The sequence below is a fragment of the Pocillopora damicornis genome, chromosome 13 (genome assembly GCF_964200805.1).
Source record: "Pocillopora damicornis chromosome 13, jaPocDami1.2, whole genome shotgun sequence".
Taxonomy (NCBI): Eukaryota; Metazoa; Cnidaria; class Anthozoa; order Scleractinia; family Pocilloporidae; genus Pocillopora; species Pocillopora damicornis.
In genome coordinates this window covers 9,167,100-9,187,415 of record NC_142682.1, presented here as the reverse complement: position 1 = coordinate 9,187,415, position 20,316 = coordinate 9,167,100, and the positions used below count along the sequence as shown (strand labels likewise).

Genomic DNA, 20,316 nt, shown 5'->3' with positions numbered 1-20,316 from the left:
CGTAGCCAGGTTCATTTTACTGATGATCAAGGAAATAAACGGAGTAAGACAGCCGATTCTGACGTAAACTTTCCGCGTACACGATATGACAGAGAAACATTGATTGAATCGTACGGAGCTTGAAAGCTTGAATAAATGATTTAGTAACACCAGTTATGAAAGAGATTCTTATTCTGTTTTGGCCCGTTTTGACTGGCAATCTCGGGCAGTGCGGTAAAATGAATATGTTTATGTATGGAGGAGAGTATCACTGATTAATTCAAGACTAATGGTTGTCTCATCTGACTGGCTTCAACAAACTATGAACAATGTGATTAATAAAGTTGTGATTCAGTTCATGCTGATCTGTAAGAAACCTTTAAAGAGGGTTTCAAATAGGATACCTTCGATGGTTGTCGGGCTTATTTTGTACTATTTTGACAGTTGATGACGGGTCAAATTTTAGAGCCTTTGACTGTTGACAGTTTATAAGAATATATTTCTTCCTTGAGTTAGAATTGATACTTACTCATTCATTTTTCAAATTGAATGATAAGTTGTATTTAGACCTATTGAATCTTTTTATGAAAAAGTGTTGTGAAGCGTAATTATATGACCTACAGCAATAACTAATTTTTTGTTTGAAACAAGACCTACAACATGAGCAGAACCTTGCAGTCCTTATTCTTCTCGCCTTGAATATACAATATAGCATGGGAAAATTCATTTTCTAAGTATAAAAGAACCCAATCCTAACGCGGGCAGAGCAAAGCCTGTGCGAAACATAGTTTATTTTCCACTCTTTCCTCCCTCTTTTTCTCCTTTTATCCCCTTTTTGGTTTTCGCTCGTTATTCGTTCATGTTCAAATATTGGCATGTGCTGTGAACAATAATGGTTGTCTGCACCTGCACTATATGGTGATCTAAAACACCACCACATTTGAGATCATTTTTGCTATCGCGTAAGTTCTCTACCAGTTTACTCAACAGTAATGCCTTCCTTGGGTTTTCGTCGCCCGTACTGATGACATCGCTAAAAATGCAAAGGCGACCGGCTTCAGACAACTTCCCTTTCTTGGGAAATTGTAGCTGATAGTGAAGTTCCATAGAATCAAATTGCTGGAAAGGCCAGCATACTTAGCTGGGATACTGGGTAATAAGAGGCAGGATGAGAGTGGTGCTTCGTTTCCCACTTTGCGACTCGCTTTATGAAACTCCGAGAGATGCTCTAAAAGTACATAGCATGCTGCAAAACACTCAAGGAGAGCCCAGTTACTAGTTCAACACAACCCGTTGTGGTATCTGTCATAAAAAGTGCTCCCAATCTTTAAAGCGTTTGTCAATCAATATTGAGCTGCGTTTTTCACGGTTAACGGTGAAATCTCTCCTTTTTGACGACTAACGGTTACATTTAAGGCTTCTGAGAATTGACGGTTTAACTCCACTGAGAGCCTCTTTCGTTGACGAGCCGCAGATCCACACGTTGAACCAAGTCAACCAAAGGATACCCACCGGACTGTACTTTGAAAGAGCCAAGCCGCTCTCAAATAGAATTTACGTGACAGTGTCTTAGCATGTGGGCCTACGGCTGATTCTCGGTTTTGAGCCCGCTAGGACATTGATCAGAAAGTTAGAACCGAGAATATTAACTCTTACTAACAGAACGCAAGGGTCGCACTGAAGTCGTGGCAGTGCGGATCGAACGTAGTAAAGCCCGTAGAAAAACGACCGAAGACCAATATTCCCTGTTACGGCTCGAGCAAGTAAGGTTGGTAAGCAACTAGTTTATTATGTGGCACTCGGACTCAATATTTTCCAGCTTTCGAGAACAAAAATACACAGCCTATGACCGGCCGTTTCCGCTGCATCTCTTATTCTCTTTTCGACCTTATTTTGCAACTTAGATTAATTGCTAACTTTTCTCGTATCGAGAAAATACTTGATCAAGACTAACATTCTCCTATTGTGAATTTGGCGTGAAAACTGGTGATCACTTTCCATGGTAACAAGTTCTATCGGTAAGTTCAAGAATATTCTCTTGGTAACTTATATTCCAGTTGGACTTACTAAAATTGTATCAATCAGCTTAATGGTGGAGAAGGTTAAGGTCAAAGTTGATTTCAATGCAGGAATTTCCTGAAAATTACCCTCATTATACTTTGATCCCTACTGGTCTCCTTTAGGGTTAACCTAATGTCGAATTCATGATCAGGAAAGGAATCCCTATATCTTTTTAATTCTAGCATCGTTATCACCTTTTCTTTTGACAACTTTTACTTCCCACTCTCCGTACTGATTTATAATTAGAGAATGTTTTTGGACGCCACGCAGCTCGTAATTTATGGAAACGGGCGGTACCTTGGGAACGCCCTTTTTTCTCCAACTTTTCTGTTTGTTTCATTGTTATGCAACAGTCTTTAAACGCTATTTTCTCTTTAAATCTCCTATTAAGTGTAACTCTAATTTGGTCAGCAAGATCCTCACAATGTTAATATTGTCAATCTTGGTTTTTGTTTTTCGGGTTCTTAGCGAGAAATGGAAATTTAGAGATAGAATCATCATCTCGAAGGAAAATACTTAATATGCAAGATTTACTTTATGTAATTCAATGTGATTGGCTAGTTAAGTGTCACACGATGGACAATGGTCAAGGATAGACAGCCTCTATAAACTGATAAACAACATTTCCAACTTTTTCTGAACCCACTCTTCTTCGTTGTTTAAAAAGTTATTCAATTTTTAAAACAACCATTTAGTTACAACATTGTTGTTTAGTTACGTGAACCAATATGTTTTAAGTGTACGTTGATGCCAAAATCGTTCATTCACAGAACTAGTGAACCGCGTGACACGCAGAAATCTTGTGAGACGGCAAAACACCAGGATTTGAAACGGCTGAGGATTGAATTTTCCTAATTCATGTCGCAAAAATTACTGCAGGCCATGTCTGTCAGTTGTCTTTATTCTCATGTTCTTATGCCAGCAGACACTGATAATAAAATATATGCATAACATTAAGTCAAGCCTTTGTCCGTGCTCAAAACCATTTTCAACTCAGCCGAACTTTTTATCTGAACGTTGATTTTATCAATAGACAACGTCAAGAAAGCTTATTGCGAACACTTGATTAAAAAAATTTCTTCAGACAACTCACTGCGTATAAAGAAACCTCGATGTCTACAAGGAGTCTGAAATAGGCAGCTTGATTAGACGAAATAAGTGGCTAAAAGTTTCTTTCGAATTGTGTCTTAGTTCTGTTTACCTATTGACTCCTAATGGGCGTGTTCCGTCGATGTCGTCAACTGCCTTTGGCTTTAGGCATGCCAATGGAAATTATTTCCAAATTTGTTAAAAAAAAAAGCAAACTTATCTTTATACATAACTTCATTTTTCCTGAAAACATCTGGCCTAGAAAGAAACTATCATGAGCCCTTTTAGTTGATTAATTTAGTAGGCGTAAAAAAATTAGTTACTCTCCAGAAAGATCTTTGCTTATTAAAGTTTATTGCTAAATATAAAGGAAATCGCTAAGGTGTGCTAAATTTAGTGGCGAACAAAAATAGAAACCTTTGTCGGCCGTTAAGTTTGGAACGTCTACAGCATTTCGGTTTAGGATAAATTGACACAAACATGATCCTTGTTTTACTAACAAGAGACACCAGTTTTCAACAGCATAAAAAGTAGGAAAGTGATTTAGTGGAGAGACTGTTCAGTTGTTGGCATGACAGCTGGTTTATAACCTGGAGGCATCAAAGAGAACTGAAAAAAATTAAGCGTTTATTAATTCAGGCAATTCTTAATGATAAAAGTTGACTGTTGTAAACAGAATAAAAGCTTTTCACGATCCAAGCTGGTTATAGACACTTTGAATTCTTAGTCACTAGGACTCCATCCCTTTGAATATCTAACAGACATCAACGCTTGAAAATGATAAAATTTTGAGTTTAAAAATGTCGAAAATTTAGTTTGATATTAGCTTCTTCTTATTTTTTTCCATATACTAGAAACGTCCGTTTGACTCGGTGAGGCGCGGTGTCTGCTACAAATCTCTATAAGATTCATTGACTTAGTTACGACAATACTCGCCAAAACAAACCAACGACGATATTCACCAAACTCAGTGCTCTGCACAAAAATTTGAAATATTGCACCATGGTGTTGGATTTTGTTTTCTTCGAAAAACAAAGACTGCACTAGTATCTGGTTATCAGTACTCCAAAAATAATATCCACACCTTGTGACTTTAGTCATGAAAAAATGTCAAACCCACTCACGTAGTGTGGTCTTATTGAATAACAATAGCTTTCCTCGAACACCTCCAGTGAAGGGAAATGTTATTACGTTGAAATGGCTCACTCCCCATCCTAACGGAAGGAAAAACGTAAAACAACCTATAAACAAATAAAATTACAAAACACTGCCTACTATGGTGGAGACATAACAGAATCTTTTCTTTTGAAACTTTCTCACCCGTGCCACAAGATAGACAACTGTTTTGGTTTTTTTTCTTTGGACACTTTAGACAAGAGTTACAAAGAAGAAATTATGATTTCTCGGAAGAACTGTGGGTGTCGATATGTAACAAAATTCATCTAAAATAAACGGCAGCGATCATACAAAGTTTAATCTTGTAGATTGGATGTAACAACAAGGATCACTTACATAACTGAGTAAAATATACCTGATCTGACATCACTAAAGTATTGGCCACGCTCGGATAAATTTGTTCAATACTCCTTTTGTTGTTTTCTGCTTCCATATATGAGAAAGCAAACGATGAAGTGTGGAATGACTGGTACTCCAAGAGAATTCATTTGTGTCTGACTGCAGTTTCATATCGTTCTGGGCTATTTGGCTGTCTGCAGAACTGATATGAAGTTACCGCCACACCGCGCCAAGGGGTTGCTGTTATGAAACTAGCATAAATAATTAAACTACACAATCACAATACGAAATCACTGCTTCATGTCGCCTGCCATATGGTAATTTGTGCTCCAGTTCGGTGGAGGCTTTTCAGTAATTTCTCGTTAAACTAAAAAAAAACCAAGTGAAGCACACATCCAGCCAACGTTATCCTTTGATCACGCCTTCCTATTTTGTTTGAGAACCCTATCACAATAATGTCACCCCAGACATTCGATGCGTTAACAAAAGAGGCTTTAACCAACAACTTGGTTGCGCTTTTGAACTAAATGTAGATTTATTCTACACTTTTAGGTTTAGCGAATCTGTGATTTATTCAGTTAAGTTTATAAGTTGTTACCGTTTAATTAAGAGAACTTCTAAACGAATGTCATCATTGTGAAGTGGCTTCTGTTCAACTACTCTCCAATCAGCCGCAAAATGACCGCAATGTCACAAGTCAGCATGCACAATTTTTTTAACAACTCTCAACGATGTGTGACCACAATTTCATCGGTTTATTGCACACAGTAATCGATACGAATTTAGCAAACACCATAATCGGAAAAAACCCTTTTATGTATGGTTTTTCGGTTTTTGGAAACTCACCAAATATTAGTTTGTTTCCTGGGCACTACTGAATATTTTTAGAGTGTTATTTTGAAGTCGGTTGTTAACGATAATTCCGGCGTGGCTGGTTGCACTGTTGGCTAATGTCGGGCGTGCACGTGAACAATATAGTGGGCGGCTATATAGTCACAAATGAACCACTTGGATACTTCAGTAATCAGTGCAACATTCATTCTAGCCACACCGGACTGATGATTAGCCCATGACTGCAACAGCCAGCTAGGACCACGGATATCCCGCAGAGTACTCAAATGAATTCGCTCAACTTTATTTTACTTTTGGTGTGCTTCACGCCAGTATCACTACAGAACGGAGCAGAGATTACAAACCTCCAAGGTGATTTACTAAACTTGTTAGAGATAAAGGAAAAGCCGAGCGTGGCAAGAAGTAGGTCTCAAGTACCGAAATATGTGATGGACTTGTACAAGGAACAAGCTCATACAACGGGCTTCACCAAGTTTGGCAAATCTGCTCCTGGGAAAACCATACGAACTTTCTTCAGAGGTACGTAATTATCCTCGGTAATACAAGCAGTTTGCACTGAAGAAACCTACATGAGTAGATTATCGAGCTACATGAATATAATATGGTAATTTGTAACGTTGTTAACCTCGTTATTTATCACTGCAGACACGAGCGTCAGCGAGGACAAGAGTCGCTTGTACTTCAACTTATCGTCGCTTAAACCCAATGAACAAATAGAGAAAGCAGAGCTGAGATTATTTAAGAGACGTTCTAAGCTGGAGAACACTCATGGTCATTTTAAGGTGACAGTGTATCGTTTGAATCGCCGACCTGTAGAGGGTAACACAAGCTGGAAGAAAAAGTTGACTACAGTGGCTACCAAACATGTTAAATGTCGTCGAGTTGGCGGCTGGGTCGTGTTAAATGTTACCTCAGCTGTGTCGTTTTGGAGTTCTTGGCCATCACGAAATTTCGGTTTGTGGATCTCAGTCAAAGGAATTGGAATTCCAACTTCGGATTTCTTCATAGCAACTGGTGGTAGGAAAGAGCCGATCTTGGTCATTTACGGAGATGATAAGGACAAAAAGCAAGACAAATCGTTGGGACCTTTTAGTGAGATTCCGAACGAAACAAGGCATAACGGCGAAGATAAACACAACAAAGGTAAAGGCAAAAACAAGCAAGACACTTCTGGCATAATGAACAGAAGACGCAGATCTGTGGGAGACGTTAGCTGTGCGAGACACAAACTGTTTGTGAAATTTCGTGACTTAAACTGGGACAAATGGATTATAGCACCTCGAGGATTCAGCGCTTATTACTGCATGGGTACATGTCCAGAAGTCATCGATAAATATTACGATCCATCAAACCACGCCATAATACAAAACCTCCTTCACCATCGATTAAATAAGAACATTCCTGCAGCATGCTGTGTACCCACAAGTTTAAACTCTATGAGTTTGATGTATTTTGAGCTGGATGGAAGCATTGTGCTAAAGGAATACCCTGCTATGGTTGCATCCACGTGTGGCTGTCGCTAACAGAGTTATAGTTTACCAATAAACCTCGTCTGTAAATGTCAGTCGATTTAAAGTGAAAGCACAGAGAACAAATTAAGTGTCAAAGAACATATTTATATTGATAAAAGGTGTTTCGCACCCTAACACGATATCGGAATATAGTGAATAAATTGAAGTAGAGTATTATTGTGACCCGAGGCAGATTCGCAGCGGTTAATCAAAAGATTGACAAAGTCAGACATTTTTTCAGAATAGTCAGTCTTGTTCGGGTGGTGTAACACGCTAGTTAAAGATCGATTGTACCACACAAATCTCCAGTCAGTGTACGAAAATTATCTGTAGACGAAGAGTAAAGAGGAGCTATAAATGGAACAGTGTAACCTATAAAAAGTATGACCGATAACTAGCCTGGAGCGGCTGCTACTGTTCAAAGACAATTTTATTTATTTCCGGTCAGGCAGTGAGCCGACGTCTATTTCTCCAGAAATTTGCATTAATTTCAGACTTATTATATCACGCTTCTGTAAGCATGAATTCAATAAATTTAAACCCTGCAAAAAAGAGTGTTCCGCCATCACGTACTACGACTAACAGCTCATATTCCTTCTGGTATTGTCCAATAATTCCACTAAGCACTTCACTATGTTGTCCAAGTCAGTTTGCCAAAAAAAAATTTAAGTTCCCACATTGTTAAAAATATTTGTACTTGAGAATGAAGAGTAAATTGTTGACTTAGGAGGCTTAACGTTTGACGTCTTATTGGTGACTAAACTAATATTGAAACATGAAAAAAAAGTGAAACGGTTACAACAATTGCGTGGGAAGTGGTATAAAAATAGAGCCTTCCTTTCCTTGCGGAACGGAATAAAAGGTTTTCATTCTCTAACAAAAACGTACAAGTTACCTTCATTACAGCTGAGAAAAATCGCAACAAGTCAACGAGGGTTGCTTTGAGAATTCAGCTCAACAGAAAAACTAGTCGGCAGTTGTTCATAGAATGACTTACGGTTCAAACGTCAAAACAATACTTCAGAACTGCATAAACATACTTGTCTGTGTTTATTGAACTTTCACTCTCGAAATAATTCCAGTATATCGTATTTTCTCTTCAATTTACTATAGAAATCATTAAACAAATAGTAGCTGTTGTGTGTTAGTAAAAATAGATGGCCTTGCCTTGAGCATTGTCTACCGACCACACAATAGCCTTTTCTTCTTGAACTGACTATGCATCGCCGCTTGCATAACCCGGCTGAATCAATTGTTTCCAAAGAAAAGAAAGCTGTGTTCTCCTCATTAGTTCTGATTTTCTATCCTACAACTTCTGGCCAAATGTAGACTAAGGGCACTTGGTATAAAGCTGGCATATATAATATCTTTCACTCAAGAAGAAAATTTGAATCAAAAGAAGAAGGGACTCTAGCCATTGCAGTCGCTAAACAGCGACTATTTGAGTTGTAATTTATCCAATCTGTAGTGAATATACAAACTACAGATTAGAGGAATTTGAAACTTTCAACTATTGAAGAAAGAACTAAAGCAGTTTGGAAATTTACGTGAGAATAACTATGTTCAATTGGCCAATGTTCCTTGGGCTAACAGAGAAATGAGTATTTATCAACAAGATATGCGCTGTATTAGCTAAAAAGCACTAATGAAAATAAAAGCCAGCACTTTAGATTAGTGCCTTGTGGTGCCAGTAGACCTTGAAGTTACTCTTGGTCATAAACATATTCACGCAGTTGATCGCTTTATTTGTACGATGTCAAAAGGGTCAAGAACAGACTAGACGACAGGCGCCTGCAGCAACAACTTTACGCTGCTGCTGTCACAAGAAAATTGAAGAAACTAAGAGAGTGATTGTGAGAGAAGCACTTTCCTAAACACTCTACTGTATGATACGATAGCATTTACATGCATTCAAGCCTGAGGGCAAAACTTAATGGTATCGGCAGCGTTTTGAAGGATATGAGTACAAATCTTAAAGTTTAAGCAGCAAGGTTTTTGTTCTACAAAAGATGGCACAATACGAGTATAAACTCACAGACAATTAGTAAAGCCTAAGGAATTAGAGATATTGGCAGCTTAATACAATATACCTACTAATTGCCTTTGCCCAAACTATTGACCTAACGACGCTGTATAGCCTAAGGAGCACATATAGTTTACGTCAAAGAGGACAAAACATGTATAGGAATGTGAAATTCTCTGTGATAATGTACTCTTATCACAAGAGCAGTCAACACTGTCTATTATGTGCTTGTTGAAGGAAGGTCGTCAGCGAGTCCCGAAGGTCACTAAGTGAACAGTGTTGATCATGTCCTTGTTGAAGGAAGCTCACTGAGTCCTCGTTCTATGGTGGCCAACTCCTGAAGATCATCTTTTATGATGGCTATAAGGTGCATCAGGCCTAACTGTTGACGCTCAAGATGCTGCAATAAACGACACGAGTTTACAAACACTTTTTAACAGAATTACTACAACACCAGCACATCTAGCCCAGAACTTTGACTTTTAAAATGTGAAGTTTAAGTTAATTCAAACACGACATTACCTTCTGCTGTACTAAGGAATAAGCAGCAACTTTAGTCAGACGGTAACAAAACAAAGCTCTTAAATAGAACTCCAGCTTAGTGATATCAATGACACAACAGTTGCAATCATCTTGTTAAATAACAATTAAAACTGAAATTATTGCTAGCAATCTCATGACCTCTTTATAATTGTTTTCCTACTCACATTTGAAATCCCGCAAGGCACAATTATCACCTTGAGAGTTTTATCCATTCTTTAGGTTTTTTTTAGCATTACGAAATCAAACTTAATGTAGCGGGGTGGGTATTGAGCAACACTTACCCAGTAAGTGCCTTTGGTAAGGAGATTGGTTAAGTCACTATTTCGCGTTCAACCTAACAGCATCATTAACCGCAGCGACCTACGCTTCACACGAAATGTTTTCTTACTCTAATAGTTTTGAGAGCAAGACTCAGGATTGATATTGTGTGCAAATGGGATTGCCAACTGGACAATCCCTGAAATATGCAGTATATTTTATTATTAGAGAGCAATAAAACAGAATACAGTAAAGCATATACAATGACTGAGCAGAGTAGAAAGGGGAGCATCAAAAGGGGAGAGTAAAGCAGAATATGGTAGAAAAAGTACAGTTTAGGGTTGAGTGAAAAGGCAACGTACAGCGAAGTAGAGAGTAGAAAGAGAAAAAATATAGACATCATCAAGTCGAGTGGAGTAAAATGATTTTCCATAATGACCATTCTCCCTTCTACCCCTCTCTGGTGTAATATAGGATGACGCAGAGAGAGCTATATGGATTACCAACCGTACGCCTGGCTCAGGCTGGTGAAAGCGTATTTTTTTTCCTCTTGGGCTCCTTACTTTATCATGCACTCAGAGACAATCATTCGCCTTATTTGAGTTTGTTTATGTTTGAAGTCCTACATAAATATATGTTATTTGACGGGTTCGCGATTTTGATTATTTCAACATTAAGGAAATATTGGTGTTGATCTCTCTCACTTGTTTAAGTTGGTCCTGAATAGCGCCTTCCACTACATATCTGCCGTCCGCTCGCGCCAGTCTCTCTCCAATTTGACTCTGCCGTAAGCGGATCTGTGACATCATCTCATTTAAACGAGCCTGTGATAGCAAGGCCATGTTTAAAAAAGGTTAGAATTACTTCTAATTGTCAAAATCAAAACTTTATCAGGCATTTAAGACAGAACTGCCAACGCACTGCTGGAATTCAAATTGCAGCCGGCTCAATACATCAAGATGTGATTTTTCAAACTCAGGGAATTATTGATGAAAAGAGAAAAAAACTGCAGCAAAGAAGCTAATTTAACCCAATCAACCCATTTATGACAGTCCAACAACACCTGACAGGCACAAAATTACCAACTATTTATAATAAGTCATCGTTCCCTTTACAGAACCTTTCAACCAAGCCGATTTATGCTCGCTTTGTGTTCCCTAACTCCACCTAAAGCTCTTCACGAAGGAACCTGAACGCGAGGGACCATGGGTAGAACCCCGACCTATATTTTATACCCTGTTCATAAGATGCAGTCCGTGTGTTGTGCTCCTTCCATGATCCTCAATTCATAGCTTAAAAACATTTATCGGATTCACCATTCATGATCCTTCCACTAAGCACTGAAGTTTGCGATGCTGATTTGTCGTCAGCGCTAACGACTGAGTTTCAACACAAACCATGGGAATTTTCGGCGCAAATGATCTCACACCGCATATACACCTGTAGGAATTTGATGCTTTCTTTCTGGACTAATTTATTGAGGACTTGCCTTGAATTGGGAGGGTGCATTCAACTCCGCATGCAGATATTCAAGTTGTACTCTACCATGAAGAAATAAAGAAAAAAAGTTGAAGGGAATGAAAGTGAAACACAAAGTAATTAAGACGTTTCCCTTGAAATAATTTGCCATTCAGAATTTTTTAATACTTGACATAATACATATCCACGCACAAGAAATTGGAAAAATACAGGAAAAAACAAGGAGTCACCGCATGCGCCAAAATGTACAAACCTGTAGCCGCAAAAATTATCTTATGTGATGAAAATATGCTTGATAGTACTAATATCCAGAGCCTCTATACTTTTCCGGGCAGTAGTCTTCCACTCAGGTGACGCCCAATTGCCAACTTTGTCCGAATAAGGTAAGATTGGACTCGTACGTCATCATCTCATACTCCTTCCTGACTCACAATGTACCACAATAGTCAGGGGAGGCGAGGGAGGGGGGGGGGGGGTGTGTCAACGTACTAGTTTAAGAGAAACTAAAGATGTTTCCCACGGGCGATTCTTAAATAAAAGGTGCCATTTTTTAATGTGCCTGTGTAACTTACTCATTAAAACCATAGACTCCCTACCCTCAAAATGCTCTATGCACCAAAACTGACCTGAGCTGTTCTTCGTCAGCCTGTACTGAGTAACCACTCTTCCGGAGACATTCCTGTTTTATCATAACCTAATAAAGTAACAAAGAAAATGTTCAGTTTTCAACTCCAAGGTCAAGTTATGCACAAATAAGTAAATATAAATTTTCGTGAGCAAAAAGATGACTAGGCAAGCTGGGTGGAACAAGTCGTTGTACGTGATACCCTTTCCTCTATATTTAGCTTTTGCCCCACCCTTTGACGTTTTGACAAAATAGAATGTATTTCCGGAAACATTTTCCGCGTTCAACTTCATTTTCAAGCACAAAACTACGTCATAACAAAGAGCAGTGTCAGCGATTTTATCCTCTTAGCCTCATCTGAAAAAATATCTCTCAGTTTTGTAAAGATTAACCACTTTTCTTATCGCGACAATAGACGCAGACAGTAATAATTTATATAACAAGCTGAATCTCCCTTACATTTTGATTGGTTGTAACTTATGATATTTTTTATCATGTAAAAATTGACATATTCCATGTTACCGCGGGTCTCTGTACAGGGAAAGATCACAGACGTCAAAATATGGTAAGAACACCCGTGCTACAGTCGGACAGCAATGCCTTGTGTGACACTCTTTGTTTTCACCACATTTTGACGTCATCTGTGATCTACTTCTGTAAAGAGACCCATTGCAACATTCAATCTATTTGTCAAGTGGGCACTTCTGATATAACTCAGTTTACAGCAAAGTATTCGACCATTCTTCTGTTTTCATTAGTTAACGTTTTTCACGAATAATTGGATTTTCTTCACGAATTTTCCGTAAAATGAAGAGTTTTTTAAAAAAAACCCACTTCGCCGACGTGGTTTTTCTTTCTTTCTATGAAAAGAACTGTAGGACTTACATAATTGGTAATAAACTGGTGCAATTTTCATTTCTCACTTTTTCTTATTTTGGGAAAAAAACTTCCCTACAATGATAGATTTACGTCACATTTTCTCCTGAAGTTCAATATCTGTTTCTCTTTTTGGAGTCCACTTAAAATCTTGTTATCACCTTAATAACAACCGTCAAGGTCAAGGTACTTTTGGTGCACGATCATTATCGTCCTTTTCAATTCTGCCATCTTTAGCAATCCTTGTTCTATCTTGATTTATTTATAGTGTGTTTTTTCCCTTATCTTTTCTTTCTACTGCCTTAACATTTTATAACTTACTTAAGTCAAAATTACTACTACGTGACGTAGATCGCTACACATCAACAATCAGTACTTTACAACAAAAAAAGTAGGCACTTCGTATCTTTGTTTAATGTGACGGAAATATTTCTAGAAGAGTATTTCCTTCCTGTCCTTCAAAAAAGGATTTTTAACGAAACTTAGAGATCACCAAATACCACAAATCACTCGAAAACAGAAAACCTGTGAATGACCAGTGTTTTAAAGTAATCTTTTCTTTAAACCCGAGTTGTGAAATTCAAATTAAATGTGACTCGTATGAAAAGCCTGGTAAGAACAAATAGTATATTACCTCCAGTATGCGATGACTTAACTCTAAGTGTTTTCGTTTAAATTGTGCCAGTTTAGCCATTGTTGTGCCGTGATTATGTTGTAACTCTGCAATCTCTTCACGTATAAGCTGATTGAAAAAAGAGAAAAACGTCCACATGGTCAAAAAGAATCAAAGCTAGCCTGCTTCACTCGCCAACCAAGTGATAAAGCATCTAACCAGAAACAAACAATTGAAACTTTTTCTGTTTTGGTGAGTCTTCCTTTAGGGAAAAGTTTATTAGTTGAGAATAAAACAGAACCCAATCAAATGAAAACAAATAGATGCTATAAATAGTGCAGGAACTGGTTACAAGACATTGATGAGGCAGGTAACTTATCAAAACAGTATGACATACAAGGCTGCTTCATCTGTAGCTATGCCAAGTCTTTTCCAACAGTTATCTTTAAGGAGAAAACTTGCCAGCACATCATGTATTTTGACGATTATTGTGGAAATATATGCAGACACATACTAATTACTTATCAAATACACAAGGCATCTAAAGGAAGCTTTTCTTCTAAGAAAGGCTCAAAACTTACCTACGTTCACAATTATGATCGAAAATGGTAATAAAAAAAAAAATAATACTAATGCGAAGACTGCGTCATCTCAAAATGTTCCAAACATGCATGGCATGAACCATCCATTCTCCTACTGGAAATTGTAGTTTTTTGATGGAAATGCAGAAGCAAAACTCACTGTTTAACTTATTTAGTAAAGAATGCAAACTCTTCCCCTTTGTTATACTCTAAATATACTTAGAAAGTTTATTAACTCACAGAGAGCCGCTTTTGATGCTGCAAAGTTTCCTGTTCTTGAAGCTTTTCACGTTTTTTTAGTTCACTAAATCCTGTGATTGCCACCGGAATCAACCTTTCGAGCAATTGACAATATTCAATTATGACATCTCAGAGGAGTTGAAAAGGGAGCATTCCATTAGGTAACACATATGATTTGAAATAAATAAATCAATTTGTTCCCTTTATATGTGGATGACTGATTTTGATTGGCATTGTCCAATAACAAATACAATAATCATACGGAACAGAAAATATTTCCTTAATTACAGTGTGAAGCAATTGATGATTATATATTAACACCCACATTTTCTGTTCAATCAATAGCCAGAACTAAGGAGTTTCTGATTAAAATCAATTGTGCCAAAGTTAAATAATTTCTTCTCTGCAAATGATCATTCATTGATCTACTACCATCAATCACTTGGTGCCTTCTAAACAGACTTGGAGTATTATGGATAACTTCCATAACTTTGTAAGTGTGTGTACATATTCCACAGACATTAGCTTTGCCTAGCTAGATATGTAATAGGTACCTCTCAGTATCTGGATTGTCCTTTTTTGCTTGCTCCCACAGCAAGGAATCTATTCCTATGGGAAAATAAAAGAGCAAGGGAATAAAAAAAAGTGCAGTTTCTTTTCATTGTTGACTTACGACAAAAAACATAATCATGACTAGTATTATAACTATTGTGTCATCATCATCACCATCATCATCATCATCATCACACTCCAGCCAATAGGTGCACAAGACCTTGACATCCAGCCTTGTCTTGTACATTTTGAGTAATTTACAGTAGTTTGTATGAATGAATTATTGCAGTAGCATCCATCTCAACAACATTTTGGCTAATGAAAAATATATCATTCAAAATTACAACAAAATAAACTGTAATTGTAGTTCACTCAATTTCTGTTGTCACCTTTCAAGTAAGTCCATACATGTATGTTAGCACTTCAAATTTTATGCAGATTCATGTTAATTGTTAAATTTGTCACTTTCATTCTTTTTCTTTTGAGCACAATATGATAACCGTAAAACTCACACTGTCTGAGTAAGTTGCAGAAATGCTAACGGTTAGGAATAGTATTTACAGAAACATAAAAAATAATAATTGGTTACATACCAACAGGAGGGTTGTCCAGATATTGTTGCAGTTGAGATGGGGACAGGCTTGTTTTCAGTAAAACATTTAAAATTCCAAGGCTATTGAGCTGAGACTGAGAATGTGTTTAAGGTTTAAGGTTTAAGGGATTGATCATTCATTTCAGATCATACAAAGTATAATATATTCAAAGGCTCAAAACAATATGAGACAAACCAGCTCTTCTGCAACACTTCAACACAATTACTGTTATGGTTATAATTGAAAGTAGGCACTGCCAGTTTTAGATGATAAAATGGTTAAGGAATGACTGTTGTTTTGGTTTAGGTATAGTTGGTAGTTTTTGGAACCTTAGTACTCAATATAGAGACAACCCAAAAAGGTAAGCAGGTAGCCTTGTTACATTACTGACAACTACTCTTTATGCAGGCTTTATTGTTTTGCCAAAGACTTGCCCTGTGTAATTTTAACAACACACATACTCATAACACTATGGCTTTCATTGGTCTGGAAAGGAGGAAAACATTATGTTTATTACCTTGATGTTGGCTTGATTAAGATGTGAAAAGACATCTGTGGCTGGTATGGTTCTTGAGGAACCATTTGGATGTCTCTCAACAACATACATTACCACTTCTGACCTGATGAAAAATGCAGCACACAACAAATATGTACTTGTAACAATCAGTGCACTGGTTAAGAACTCCTAACTAAAATATTACTTCAGGTCTTTAAAAGGCATATCAGTTGAACCAACATGAAGCATATGACCATATAAATAACAATGTATGTTGATAATGCAGTATGTCCTTGTATCAGAAAACAACTGAAATCGTTTTAACAACCAAGGTTAGCATTCTTCTTGTTCTGTGCAGCGAATACTTTTCATGTTGATTGCTACTCTAAGCAGTATCACAGACCTGCATCTGAAGCCATAGAAGGCATCTATCTCAGTTCAGCTGTCCTGAACTTGCCAATAGTTGAATATTAGGCTTCCAATTTACTCCCTTCTTTGACCAAGATTTGCCTGTACATCACAACCCAACATAGAGGAACTGAACATCTTTTTTTATTCACAAGTTGAGTCTGTAGGAACAGTATGCAAGGTAAAACCAAAAAAATTATGTAGATTACCTGTCATCTGGCAGAGGTTTTATTCCATCGATACAGACCATAATGGTAGGTTTGCTTCCTAGACACTTATGAAGTCCATCTACAATCCCTTGTTGTAAAGCACGAACATCACTTTCTTTCTTCTTTATTTCAAGAGATAAATGACCATCCTCATTACAGGCCATAGGAAGGCGACTGTAGCTTACAACCTATTAAATCAATGCATAAAAAAAGGTTCATAATATGTATGCATTTGGTAGTTGTTACTACAGCTTGTAGTAAGTCAGCCTGTTGTGTTTTCATTCACATTTGCCATCGTCTATCCAGATCAACCTTGATAAGTAAATACTTATCACCGGTCAGGACTTACCAGTAACTGGTTCATGTTTTGGGTTGGAACATAAAACTTGGCAAACACAGTTAGCCACTAATCACTGTCCTTTTTTTCAACAGGGAAGAGTTCTTTTTAGTGACCTTGAAGAGTTATGACTTCCAACAAATGCCTTAACTGCCTTTCTTCAGGTAGCCAGCAAGAATTTGAGCCATCTTTGATGACAAAGAGGTAAAGCTAGAGAACCACCTTAACACCTCTTATTGTATCACAACATCTTGAAAAGAAACTCTGAAGTTTAACCGACCAGCAGCCTTTGTTTCTAGCCCTGATTAAAGTGGACTTGTCTAGTTCAGTTTACATATAAAATTCATACTAGTAATAGGACTGAGTGGAGTCTATACATTGGTTACACATTTTCATAAAAAAAACAACAACAGATAACAAAATGCATAACAAGAATGGATGCACCTGATGTGTACTGTTCTCATACACAGGCATGACATGTCAACTGTCAAATTACAAACATGATGCATTCACTGTCCTATAAGTGCTCAATTCACATTGATAATAATCAATCACATTTGAAAATTTTGCTACAGTTTTGATTAAACTGGCTCTCTGTAGATCAGCTTTTATTTTTCAGAGCCACTGTCATGACTTATAAATGCATGAACCATCTTGCCCCCAGTTACTTGAGTAGTAAGTTTGTTAAGAGATCGGACATTCATAACCATAGGACATGAAATCGTGAAGCTCTACAGATTCCATTCATTAGGTCAGCATCTGGTCAGCGGTCCTTTGCCTTTAGAGGGGCGAGGCTCTGGAACAATATATCTCCTGAATTAAGACAGTGTGCCTCCCTAAAGGCATTTAAGGAGAAACTTAAGAGTCACATTCTTGCAAACAGTCATTAGTTTTGATATAATTAGTGATATTAATGTAAATAGTCATTAGTTTTTGATGTTATTGATCTGATGAAGTTATGTAAATAGATGCTGAAAAGCCCCTTGGGGAGTACCTATTAAATCTTTCTTCTTCTATTAATTAAAAAATGTATTGACTGATAAGCAGACCTGAACTACTCCCAGCAGTTGGGATCTGTGATATAAACACCTTACCTTAAAGCGACAAAATGGATTTTGTGGTGTGAAGTCAACTGCACTTTGTTGGTTATAAAACCCTTTTCCAGTTCCCCAATAAGCTTGCACCTGGTTCAACTTGGCAATAATTCCGTCTCTTTCATCACCATATATCTGAGGCTGAGATAAAGCAACAGCCAGCTGGGCTAAGGGTGCAACTTGTTGGTTGGATACAGACTGGTTACTCTGCTGTGAAAATAACCCTGAGAGGAAAAGAAAAAAAATTACCTTTACTCAGCTGAAAGCAACGTAAGAACACAAGAAGATGAGTACCAGATATCTAGTTCATGTTTGTTATTCTTAAAAAGTTGCAACATTATACTTGCACCTATAACAGTTGCTACTGCCCATAGATTGAGGTTGTAAAATGCAAAAAGAATCATACATAAGTTACAGTATCAGTGTTCCATAGTTTTGAAAACTTCTAAAACAGCACCTGCTACAGGCTGACCAAAAGCTGTAGAACCAAGTCCTTGAGTTGTTCCAAAACCAGTGAGATTCGCTCCTAGAGAAGGAGCAGATGAAGTGACTGTTGATCCAAAACCTGATGGCAAATATAGTTTAATCAACTGAACAGTTTCATATCACTGTAACTGATACTATATGGCATCAACGAACAAAATTGTTTCTTTAACGATTTATTGGAACACTATAGCTGTTTGCCTAACAAAGAATGAAATATAATTCTCATCGATCCTTGAACTGTTTCAGCTTGGGACTTAACCCAAACTGTAACTGGACAGCACAGACAAAGATTTAATGCCACTGAAAATCTTAAAATGCTTTCACAATCTCCGTCATCTTGTTTGGTTTGAATGCTGTTTCTCACTATGATAGGTTTCACAACAAGTCAACTTAAAACATTACTTATGTGCAATGCATTGTGCGCTGGGTGAGTCACAGGCCACTGGATTTTTAAAATTGATCATTTGCACAAAGGAAAATTTTTTATGTCTCTCAGAAGAAGTTGATGATTGTCTCTTGATTTCACTTAAAACATATAGTAATTCTCTTATTCAATTTGTATAGGTAATCACATGATTTCGAGTGCAATTTGGAATAAATAAGCACAAGAAAATTTTTTTATAAGACTAACAAAATTGCATGAGCACATAGGGCGAGTGCAATTTGTGGTCTTTGAAAAAATTAACAAGTGCTTGTTTATTCCAAATTGTACAAGAAAAATCATGTGATTACATGTTAATAATATACATGGAAAAATATGAGATGCTTATCATAATTAAGTATAAGCAAAGTGTGCGCATCAAGTGCAAAAATAATTTATTCAAACCATGCATTCAGTCAAACCAACCACGTACAATTAAAACAACAATATGCAATGATATCTTAACATCTTTAAGGTGCAAAAAAGTTCAAAGTCCAGCTAACAGTTCAAGGAATTGTTCAGTCTGTGTCTGAATCACTTACGATGAAATGGAATTGTTGTTTCCGAGGTTTAACCATGTTTGTTTTTAATTTCCATGTTGGATCTCTTGAGCAAAGTGTTAAGCTGGGTCAGCTCATAATTTTCAATTTCCTTGGCAATTCCCCTCTCTAAACACCACTTTTTCCAAACCGACAACCAAAAAGCAGTGCTTTTTACAGTGTTTTCATTGTTTGAGCTGTTTTTCAGCTGCAGTGGCGAAAAAAAACCTACTTAAAACACCGGCCATTGTTTCACTTGCAAATTTTCAAATTTTGTTGCAACATCCAAGGCTCACATTTGATTGGTTATCTGTGAGTTTCTTTGATTATTGACCAATCAGAATTTCTGATTTGTTACTTTCTTTGTGCTGAATTAACCCTCTTCTGCACTGAATTAACTCTCTTCTGCACTGAATTAACTCTCTTCTGCACTGAATTACCTGAAAACTGCATTTATCATAACCAATCAGAACTGAGTAATTTTTCCATGTAAATTATTATTATGAAAACAAGGCAAAAATGTGAGAACAGTTCAAAGTGACATTTGTACTTGCTCGCTTTCCAGCATAATAATGGGAGAAATAATAATGGGAGAAGAAATAATCTTCAAATATACCTAAAGAAGAAGAGGCAGTAGTCTTTGCGCCAAAGCTAAACACTGAACCAGTCGTTGTAGTTGCTGCACCAAAGCTGGCAGCAGTATTGGTACCAAAGCTCGTTGTGCCAAATAATGGCTTATTAGCTGTATTTCCCTGTTGACTTACTCCAAAGGCACCAAAACCCGTAGTTGTGCTAGAAGGAGTTCCAAAAGAAAACCCCACACCTGTGGAAGGTTGACTAACAGCACCGAACAACGACATTTCTCTTTCAAACGACTAACACGAATAGCAATAAATGACAGGCGTTCTTAGTGACTAGATTCCGATGGCAGGAGCC

At 37.3% G+C, this 20,316-nt stretch overlaps 2 protein-coding genes across 2 annotated transcripts; one reads left to right on the top strand and one right to left on the bottom strand.

Annotated features, from left to right (window-relative positions):
- Positions 1–5,364: 5,364 nt before the first annotated feature.
- On the top strand, positions 5,365–7,559 carry LOC113673591 (bone morphogenetic protein 4). Its single transcript, XM_027189995.2, has 2 exons — positions 5,365–6,015; positions 6,142–7,559. The coding sequence occupies exons 1-2, from the start codon at positions 5,763–5,765 to the stop codon at positions 7,017–7,019; spliced, it is 1,131 nt and encodes a 376-aa protein (XP_027045796.2). The 5' UTR covers positions 5,365–5,762; the 3' UTR covers positions 7,020–7,559.
- A 475-nt stretch (positions 7,560–8,034) lies between these two features.
- On the bottom strand, positions 8,035–20,311 carry LOC113673590 (nuclear pore complex protein Nup54). The gene is made up of 13 exons (XM_027189994.2): positions 19,997–20,311; positions 18,392–18,499; positions 17,935–18,158; positions 16,504–16,691; positions 15,908–16,010; positions 15,391–15,484; positions 14,800–14,854; positions 14,246–14,339; positions 13,446–13,553; positions 11,937–12,004; positions 11,321–11,372; positions 10,536–10,655; positions 8,035–9,430 (listed from the first exon to the last, which is right to left on the bottom strand). Exons 1-13 carry the CDS (start codon positions 20,238–20,240, stop codon positions 9,314–9,316), a joined length of 1,575 nt encoding a protein of 524 aa, XP_027045795.2. The 5' UTR covers positions 20,241–20,311; the 3' UTR covers positions 8,035–9,313.
- Between the last annotated feature and the right edge of the window lie 5 nt (positions 20,312–20,316).